General features: G+C 30.1%; 1 protein-coding gene across 1 annotated transcript; it reads right to left on the bottom strand.

Moving 5' to 3' along the window:
* Positions 1-772: 772 nt before the first annotated feature.
* LOC132611484 (protein GLUTAMINE DUMPER 2-like) lies at positions 773-1708 on the bottom strand. The gene has a single exon (XM_060325903.1). The coding sequence runs from the start codon at positions 1572-1574 to the stop codon at positions 1035-1037; it is 540 nt and encodes a 179-aa protein (XP_060181886.1). The 5' UTR covers positions 1575-1708; the 3' UTR covers positions 773-1034.
* Between the last annotated feature and the right edge of the window lie 9651 nt (positions 1709-11359).

Raw genomic sequence — 11359 nt, 5'->3', positions numbered from 1 at the left:
CATATTTAATAAATATACATAATTTACCTTACCTTGGATATTCACCTCGTGAATGAGGTTTTTGTCATCCGACTTTAGAACAAGAATAGAAGTTTTTATAATTTTGTAAATTAGAGGATGGAATTATCTATAACCAAAAATGCCTCGAATTTCCTTTCAACTTATATTAAACGATGCCATTTTAATTTTCTGATTCAATTAATTTTACTAAATGCTTCTCATTTCATGTATATGAATATGACTAACAATATTTCCCTAGGTACCATAATATACAATGCGATGATGGTGCGCCATAAACTAAAACTTCCCTCCAAAACGATGGCTAAGTTACGTATATAGGTGGTAAATATTAATAATAAAACTATTTTCTTCTTTTACAAATATCCACTACTGCATTTGACTTAGCTCACTTACAAATTATTACTTCAATTGGAATAAGATTTAACTGACGTATACTGGTAATAATATAATAAATTTTACATTTTATCAGTATAGTAGTTTGATCTCAAATTAAACTCGTTACCATTTTTATTAAGTTATTATATAATTCTAATTAGTAATTATTTTATAGACTTACTCGTAAATATGATGATACAAATATCTTTTTACTGGCGGTGCATTAAAAATTAAACTTTATAAAATATTATAAATTAAAATTTTACAATCTTCTCATCTCAACCAACAATTTACAATTTCCTTGATCGCAAAATTGGAAATCCAAACCAAAAAAAAAAAAAAAGTAAAACAAGAAAAAGAAAAAAGAAAAAAAAAGAGGAAAAATAGTTTTTTTATAAAGAGAAAAGGAAAGAAGGAGAAGAAGAGGCGTAGCAATTTGGTGTAGCGAGTGGTTTCCACATATGAAGCTTGGGACCAACAACCTTTTTAGTCTGAACATATTTCATGAGACTTGCCTAGTATGATTTACATCTCCCGTGCGGTTTATGAGTTATTGAACTAGAAGCGGAATTTACCCAGAGCTCAACAAAGAGTAACGTTCGCGAGTTCAAAAAAAGTTTTAAATTTTTCAAATTAGCTCACTGGTTTTGCCCATGGCTGTTTTGAGATTCTACATGGCTCTCTTCTCTAACTTCAATCACCACTTCTTCTTTCTCCTTTTCATCACCTAATTCTTCACTTTCCTTTCCCATTTTCTTCTCCTCACATTTATTCAAATTATCATTACTACTTCCATCTCCCAAACCATTTCTTTTACTCAACACAGGCATAGCCAAATAACTCGGCATCAAATCTCCTGCCATTATCACTACAATCTTCTCTTCATACAACACCGGCATCACCTTCACTGGTTTTTCACCTGAATCCTCTTCAGAATCTTGATCATTATCGCGGTGTTCTCTCAAATGACCAGAGAGTTTCCAGTAAGAACATGCTAAGATTAAAAGAGCGAAAGCTATTAAACCTAGCATAGCTGCTAAGCCACCGAAGAGATATGGTACTGGAGAATGCCATGGTGATCTTTGTACCATTGCTGGTGGTGAAAATGTAGCTTTTATAGTTGATTTTGTTTGTTCCATTGTTGATGAAGTTGTAACAAAGCTATTTCCTGTTCTCATTTTTTTTTTCCTCTTCTTGAAAGGTTAATCTTATAGGGAAGGGAAAAGTATTATGGAAATTGAGAGTTGTTATAGAAATTGAGAGTTGTTTTTCTTTTCTTTTTTCTCTGAGCTTGAGAAGTGCAGAGTGATGAATGTGTATATTTATAAGCAGAGTGGAAGAAAAGGAGAAAAAGTAGAAAATTCCTAAAAGGGGAAATGGGAAAGTTGAAAGAGGAATTAGAAGGTTTTACTGTTCCTCAATTTCTGAAGATGTGATGGACATTTACTAGTCTAGGTAAAAACATTTATCGGCACTCGGTGTTATCTCCAAGTCAATAGATGTACGATGTGTTTGGGATGGAGACACATTGCAAATTACGTGTTAGGCTGTTAGGCAGATTTCAAATTTTTTGGCTCAAACTTTATATGTAAAAATGTACAAGTAATTTATGTAGAACCCAATAAGTAAAACGAATCGACGTTCAGAACCAATAAATAAAAGATCTCAGCTTCGCCTCTGTTTGCACATAAATTTTTATTACTTAATCATGATTAATTAATATACATTCTTATATTATTGAACCATTTAACTATAGTAAATTTATACGATTGGCGTAAATACCTAATGAGACTAATTTTTTTCTTTCGTGTTTGGACTTCGGAATCCCTTGCATGAGTCACACCTAAAGGTATAGCCTAACCTTCAATGAAATGGGTGAAACAAAGACAAAGAAGTTCTATTTGTATTTGTTTATGTCTTGATGATAGTGAGTTATTTGGTACTACGGCAGAGTCACCCATGTCCAATCTTTGGCAGAATCACCCTTGTCCAATCTTCTTTATTTTTTCGTATGTTTATTCTTTATATTTTGGCGTTTTAGTAAAAATATTGACTCCGCCATTGATCCAGTATACAATAGCGTATGTATAATTTTCTATAAGGGCTGTCAATATTTTAAAAATAAACAAATCACTATCATGACAAGCGGCGTCGTCTTCTAAAATTTATATATATACCCAATATTTTCATATTGCTTAGTGTCTTTAATACATATCTAGTAAAGTTTTTTGACAAAGAGGTATCATAATATTTTCATATTGCTTATTATCTTTACATATGTATCTACTATCTAGTAAAGCATATTGATGAAGCGGTGTTCCTTAACACTTCTTGAGGCGAAGTATATCCGCTCCTGCTAGTATATGTGGTGATATGAGACAAATACTCAGATGAAATAGTCGACGTGCAGAAAAATTTATCGGGACACGACCATTATTATAAAATGAAAAAAGAGAAGTCATTGCACAATTCACTTTGTTAAAGGTCACGGATTCGACCATGTTAAAAGTGAGCAAAGTCAAAACCGGGAGGGAACTATGATCCTTTCTTTGTTGCAGATTTGTTGGGCTCAATTTGGTGAGTATTCATGCATCGTGATAATAATGGACCTAAAAACATGAAGCATGCTTTGAGGATTCTATTTTCATGTGCAACTACAAAATTCTTCTCATGGACAATTTTATTGACACCTCTTTATGAGTGTGTTCATAACGAAGGAAAATGTTTCACAGAAAAATAAATGAATTTCTTACTTATTTTTTTATGTTCGATACGTAAGCAAAAGTTATTATCCTAAAAGCATTTGTATATAATCTAGACAAATACTTTGGGATGAGGTGGTGGGCGTGGGTGTGGGGTGGGTGGTTTGGGAGTTGGGGTGAGGTGAATTCAAGGTTGGGGAGGAGATAATAAAGGTGGAATGCTACTTGTGAGATTTATTTTCCCTACTTTCATTTGGAAAGTTATTTTCCTCATTTTTAATCGACTAATTTTTCTAAAGAAATGTTTTTAAAAATTTTAACTAACCAAACATGAAAAAATTTAATAGAAAATATTTTCCTCCATACCAAACACATATGTGAAAATAATTTGGTTTCATCCTATAACTAGCTAGGCAGGAAGAAAGGCCCTTTTAAGAGATCCCATTCTCAACAAATTAAAACCGAACACTTTTTGTAACGGCATATTCTTCGGTTTGAGTAGTTGTGTTCTAAATTATATTTTGAAATTTTATATAAACTGATATTATGTTTTGTGACTTGTTAGTAAAATTTGTGTTGGCTCGAAAATGTTTCAGCACATGTTGATAAAACCTTACTTACACTAAAGTGCACAAGAATATCACAATCTTCCTATTTGATTGAGCTTTTATTTCATCATTAACGTAATTATTATTCAAGTTATATTTAAACGCATAAGAATATCACATTTTCCCTATTTCCCTTTCACTTTGCTTCGCATGGGAAAGAAAATGAATACAAAATTAAAATGCTATATGGCTGTGCTAATATCCACAATTGCGATTCGAAACCAAATTAACTAATTAAAATCAAATATTATTAATTACTATGTTCAATTAATGTAAGTAAGAAGTTAACATCCACTTTATCCAATGCTATATTTAAATATCAGGCATCCTTATTGAATCAAAACGAACGAATCCTCACTGTGTGTTGAGCATGGATAAGCAGGTGCGGCTTTTTTGTTCACCTTAAATTAGCAAAAAGAACACTACTAAGACAAATTACAATGAACAAAATTAAAATACTTATAATCTTAAAAATTCACATAGTTTTGATTCTTAAACATCATCTTTAGCCATCATGGACTAATCATGAGCTAATATATACACATTTCTTAAACAAAGACTTCGTTATTTCTCTTTTCGGATGGAAAATATTTATCAAAACATGAATTGGGACACAAATTCATGTTCGAATTGAAATTGAGAGGCTGATGCAAATTCTTTCCTTCTGAGTTAGATAGAGGTTGCCAATAATTTTTTTTTAAAATGACTATTTGCCCTCTGATAGAGGTATTCTAGAATATTTGTAATCTGAGTAAGAGCCTGTTTGGATGGGCTTATGGCTTTAAGCTGAAAACAGCTTATAAGTCAAAAAAAATAAGTTGGGGTAGCCCAACTTATTTTTTTTGGCTTATAAGTTGTTTTCAGCTTATAAGCTACTTTAGATAAGTTAAGTCAAATTGACTCAATTATTTTTTTGAGCTTATTTTAAATACAAAATGACTTTAAGCTGGTCAGCCAAACACTCAAAAAAGCTAAAAACAGCTTATAAGCCAACTTATAAGCCAATCCAAACGGGCTCTAAATATCTCTACAAAAGGATTGGACCGTCCTGTGAATGTGTTTGCATCCATTACATTCAACTTAAATCATATTTAACTAAAAGCATTTAAACATACAAATATACACGATAAATTAAATGTATGAGTGACATTAGAGTGTGGCCTGGTGATAAAAAGAGTGAGTGCAGACTTTCCAAATTCCAGAGACAATAAACATTAGGTTATTTTGTCCTTATCTGTCTAAACGTTTGTGGACAAAATTATCCAATACATATATTGGGAGGAAACAAGTTCACGATGAATAATCTAAATGCACGCAAACAGAACCGTTCACCACCATTATAAATTAAATTAAATTTATGAATGTAAAATCTTAAATTTTCTTTGAGTCTAACTAGATGCCACTGCCTGTTAATATGCTCTTTGTTACACCTTCCGTTCAATTAGTTTGGTATTATTATTTTATCAGTCTATTTTAAAAAAATTATATACTTTTATATTTTGTAACAATCAACTTTAAATAGTGTTACACTTGCTTTGTGATTTTATAAAGAATGAACCAATCAGTTGAATTAAATATTACATATTTTTTGATACTCCTAATATAATTTGTTTCCTTACCTTAATTTTGATGGCCTGTAATTCATGTTTTTGACATATTCCAGCTTAGTTACTGAACAGAGTCTTTGTTACGTCTGATAAATCAGTAAACTTTGGTTTAGGCATATTCATCCTTACAAAACGTCAGATTAGTTTGATAAGATTTTTCTCTTCTTTTTTTGTTTCGATTTTTCCCCTTTTATCTTCTTTTTTTTCCGAAAGAATTAAAACCCTTTTACCTGCACATATCAAGTGGGTAATCTGATAAGTAGAGGATATCATCAAATTACATAAAACTACTAATTTAACAATCATGATGTTGTATGCACAAACATAACTTCTCTCTAAATAATTCAATATCTTACAATTATTCAAATAGCTATTTTCCTTAATACTTCCTTTGATTATCAAATATGCATGTTTTAAAAGTGAAAATTCGTCAAGTTAAAAAAAAAAAAAAACTATTTTTGTTGTTCAGCATTCAAAAATCAAAACGTAAAAAGGATTTTTTTTTTTTAAAAAAAAAGAGCTAGGGACATAATAGAGAAAAATTAGATTTAGAGATAGAGAGTGGAGACTTGAGACGTTTATATCATTATGTGACGTCTTCTAAAATGAGTCTTTTTAAATCTCGCATGAGACCCGTTGTTCGTTATAGCAGACTACAACACATTTTCGACTTTTTTTGTATTGGATCTTTATATAACATTAATTAATGTATGATATATGTTTGCACAACACTTCTTTCACTAAAATTATGTTTAAGTAATTGTATATTTTCACCTTATTAAATTACTTAATCATGATAAATTAATATAATTTAATATAACTATTTGGTATAGCTAAGTTTTTACAGTCCTATTGTTCTTTGATGCAATAGTTTATTTGTTTTATTAGCATGTTGTATGTATATAATTTTTGTATTTACACATTTATCCTACATTAATTGATTCTTTCAACTCCGAATAAAAATAAATCACTAAAGAAGTACAAGTGTCAATAAAATTTTAATCAATATTCCAGAAACGGGTTTTATTGAGCCAATGAAAAGAATAAAGTAAACTGTACCCAAAAGAGAATTTAAATCAATGTCTAACCACTTGTTTTAATGATATACTCCCTCTATTTCAATTTATTTGAACCTATTTTTTTTTAATTCGTGTCAAAATGAATGATCTCTTTCTTAATTTAGAAATAAATTCACTGTATGAATGATTTACAACCACACAAATTTTTAAGGCTTATTTTGAACCACAAGTTTTAAAAATTTTCTCTCTTTTTTAAATGTCATGTCTAGTTAAATTGGTTCATATAAATTAAAACGGAGGGAGTATATTTTAGATTTTAGAAATATAGTAGCATATTGGCATGGATTTTGGTGTGTTGCCAAACAATTTTGTCTCCGTAAAGCCACGTGGCTAGCTATGTCGACATAGGTTCAGAGGCTGTCAAAAGTTTGCAATGATAAGGGAAATGGGCCCAGCATGTTCAGAAAAAACATACATTAGCTTATAGGAAAATATCTAAAATGCCATTAATATTATCTGTGAAATTACAATGTTACCCTTGATCGTCCACCTCTTCACTCTTCGATATATTCGTAAAGCCACGTAGCTTGCTATGTCGATATATAGGTTCAGAGGCTGTCAAAAGTTTGCAATGATAAGGGAAATGGGTATAGGAAAATATCTAAAATGCCATTAATATTAGCTGTGAAATTACAATATTACCCTTGATCGTGCACCTCTTCACTCTTCTATAAAATAGTAGACGGCGCAGCACGGGCTCAACACTTTAGATTATAATGTATCTATGTGTATGTAGTTGTGTTTAGATAGTGGTAATATATATATTTTATATTATATTGCTAATAAACATACATAAGTTTGCACTGCTTTTATGCATATATATATATATATACTATGTCAAAATATGATTAATATAATATTGTAGTTTATGCTTTGTATTCAAAACTTTATTATATTAGTGTTTGCTACGATTTGGTTATCCAATTGAAAGATTTGAAAAACACTTTCTCCTATCGAGTTTCATGTCATCATCTCTTTCTAATCAACAACACTGAAAAGCGCTTTCATGTGTCAGCATTTGCTGTAGTCTTAAATTTTTAAGTATAGAACAACTTCATCATTTTAAGAAAGTATGTGTATATGTTTCTTGACCGTTTATATTTCGTCTTCTCGATGTTATTCCTCATTATTTGTGTGAGACGTATGTGTCTAAACTTGTACCCAAAGGTATAAGTTTTAAATCTTTTGGTTTTATGACTTCTTTAACGGTTTTTGTGTTCAATTTAAATCGTTATTTCTTTTTTCTTAAATTTCTCTTTTGTAAATTTTTTGTAACCGTACCTTTGCCATTTTCTGAACTTATTATCATTATTTAAATGTCCTATTTGTTTTTCTTCTTCACGTGGATCCCACCTTAATTTTTTATTTTTTTTTGCAATTGTTTCTTAATTCTTCACTTGGATCGCATCTTAATTTTTTTTTATCTCAACTATTATGGAAGAGTGGACCCCACCTTAAATTTGTTTTTTTAATTTCTACTATTATAGAAAAGTGGGCCCCAACTTAATTTTTTTTAAAAAAAATTCTACTACTATAGAAGAGTGGCCCCCACTTTTTTTTTTAATTTACTATTATAGAAGACCGCTTATATTTCGCCATCTTGATGTTATTCCTCATTATTGGTGTTAGACGTATGGTATAAGTTTTAAATCTTTTGGTTTTATGACTTCTTTAGCAGTTTTTGTGTTCAATTTAAATCGTTATTTATTTTTTCCCGAACTTCTCTTCTTTACATTTTCTCTAAGCGTACCTTTACCATTTTCTAAACTTATTATCATTATTTAAATATCCTATTTTTTTCTGTTGCAATTGTCTTTTACTTCTTCACGTGGACCCTACCTCAATTTTTTTTACAATTGTCTCCTAATTTTCCACGCGGACCCCACCTTAATTTTTATAATCTCTACTATTATGAAAGAGTGGGCCCCACCTTAAGTATTCTTTTCCTAGCAATTATCTCCTACTTTTTCAGATGGACCCCATTTTTTTTTTTTTTTTTTACAATTGTCTCCTAATTCTCCACGCGGTCCCCACCTTAATTTTTTTTAATCTCTACTATTTTGGAAGAGTGGGCACCACGGTAATTTTTTTTTCATTCCTACTATTATAGAAGACTGGGCCCCACCTTATTATTTTTTTTTTTACAATTTTTCTATCATTAGAGAAGATTGGGCCCCACCTTATTTTTTACAATTTTTCTATCATTAAAGAAGATTGGGGCCCACCTTTTTTTTTCTTTTTTTTTTAATAGAGACTGACGTTAAATCCATGCTTCTATATAGTTAAAAAATAAAATATAAAATATAAATATATATAATATAATATATATGGAAAGACTAGAGGTTGTTGTTATTGACATCAGCCACTAGTATTATTCCTAGAAGTGAATGTGTCTCTTTAATGATGAGGATGAAATACGACATTATCCGATTGAAAATGAAAGGATCCTAGATTTGGGCCCACCTTGTGGGCCTTAGTTGGGCCTAGTGGCAATGTTAAGTCCATATATAAGCAATAGCAAAACCGCACTAAGGTTTTTTCAGTGTGATTGGATATGTGCGCCTATAAAAAAGAGGTTACAATCATTAAGCAAAGTCTTAAAGAGGTGAATAAAAGAATAGAATTGGTGGGTAAAGTGAAACATATAAATCATCCATCAGATGCTATTACTGGCTTAATGATTTGATGGTATTTTTCTCGTACATATCCACTAAACCAGTAGGATTTGAAATACATTTTGCATTTCTTTGCGAAAATTTTAACTCTTTTCGCTCTCTCTAATTATTTTATGTGAAGATATTTGATTAGATACAAAATTAATTAAGGAATTCAAGAAAACTTTTGACATGTTGCTAAGCGTACACAAATTACCAAAAATTTCCTTTTCAGTGAATGGTAGCTAGTGAGAGTTCTAAATGACGTTTTTTCCCTCCTTATAAAACAATAAATAATCGTTTATATCAGTAATACATGGATCACAACAAATCATGTCATTAAGGGTAAAATGAAGATAATCAGATTAAATAGTTCGCAAGAAGCGACAAAATGTCATTTTTTGTGATAGACTAAAAAGAAAAGTATGTCACATGACAGGTGAAAATATTTTTTTTTAGTTTGTTAAAATTTCAAAGGAAGATTTTAGTGGATATTAGAGACAATAATCTAAACGAAAATCATTTCACAAATCTTTTTTGTGATATAATTGATTAATCGTTGCGATGCTCGCATAATATGTGATGAGACTCCTGAGAGTAAAAAAATTGTGAAATTTTCTCGAGTTATTCTATTCTAAGATAATTGTTTAGTAAATTATCTTCTTTTTATTTCTTTTGTAATTTGTGGATCTTTTAGACCATGGTTTAAAAATAAGAATATAATTTAAATGATAACTTTAAAAAAAAGTGACATTCGCCTAAATCAACCAAGAAACATAGACAATGACACAAACAACTAATGCCACTTTGTATGGATGGACATAAATGGTAAGGAATAACAGTACGTAATTATGGAAGAAAATAACATGTGCTCCCCTTGGATGATGTAACTGGTTTCCTTCGATTCGATTGAAAACATTTTCTTTGAGGAAAAAAAAACATTTTAATACTTTAAAGGATGAAACACCATCAAAAGATATTTATTATCAAGAAGAGTTTTTTAGAAGCTTCTATAGTTGAATATTCATAGTTAATTAATTTGACTTAAATGCATATGTCATCATTGAAAAAGTAATATCCCGTTTAATTTTATGTGATATTATTTTTTAGTGGTTCATTTAAAAAAGAATGATACAAATATTTATTTTTGATAATACCTTAATTTTTTTGTAATTATTCTTAATGAAAAACTTTTATCGCCACACAAATATTGTACTAATTAACACGTTTAAATCTACAAGTTTTAAATCTTTTATTGTCATAATTTATGTATTTGTTATTCAACATAATATGCTTTTATTAAGATGTATGAACTGTGTCATAACCTAGCACATTATGATTACTATATAAAGCTAATCATGGTTGCCGCATCTTATCAGTTGAATAGAATTCTAAGAAAATAATGGCACTAATAATTTTTAAATAGAGGGCATTTGCTTTTTGCGTTGTCTGTTTTAATCAAATAATCTGCACGCCAGCTAATAGGATCACATAATTATTATATTGGTGAGTGGATAGGGCACACTCCACTCCAAAAAAAAAAAAAAAAAGAAGAAGAAGAAGAAGAAGAGAAAAAAGAAGATATTTTTAATGTGCAATTGTAATCTATGCTTGATCGTGCAAATCGTACTTCTGGTTAGCCCTGCATTGTTCAGTGTGGACAAGTTTTCTATGTATTGATTATATTTTTCTTGAACTATTTTTGTATTTGATACTCTTAGAGCATGCTCTATAATGTCACATGATATAACGTAATTATCGTATTTAGATCGACCTGAAAAAGTGTTAATATTCAATAGGCCTCATTTATTTGTTCTTAAAGAATATATGAATCTTATTTATTCATATTTCAGTTATTAAATGCGTTTGTTTTTTTAATCCGGAATCTCTATATCTCAATTATTAAGTGCATTTTTTATAACTACTTACTTAGCCTGGATAGATAATTAAGATCTATAACGAAGTTTTAATATTATTATAATGTTATCCATTCAAGAATTTCTGTAAAATCACACTACTTAATCCATTTTCGCCACTAACCAGTGCCATCGGCCATCACTATTTACTATTACCACCCACGACTAACATTATCAGCCACTACCATCACCATCGTCATCAATCACTACAATTATCTGTCACCACCATTTACAATCATCATCACCATCACTATTACCATAATAACCATCAATCATAATTACTACCATCAGACACCACTATATATTACCAACAACGTCAACAATCATTATCATCACAACTACACTACTAAAAAGGCTCAAAATTGATTGAAAAATCAACCACAATCAGTCGATTTTA

This window comes from Lycium barbarum, chromosome 9 (genome assembly GCF_019175385.1).
Source record: "Lycium barbarum isolate Lr01 chromosome 9, ASM1917538v2, whole genome shotgun sequence".
Taxonomy (NCBI): Eukaryota; Viridiplantae; Streptophyta; class Magnoliopsida; order Solanales; family Solanaceae; genus Lycium; species Lycium barbarum.
Note: the sequence above shows the minus strand (reverse complement) of the source record. Positions and strands in the feature narration are given on the sequence as shown.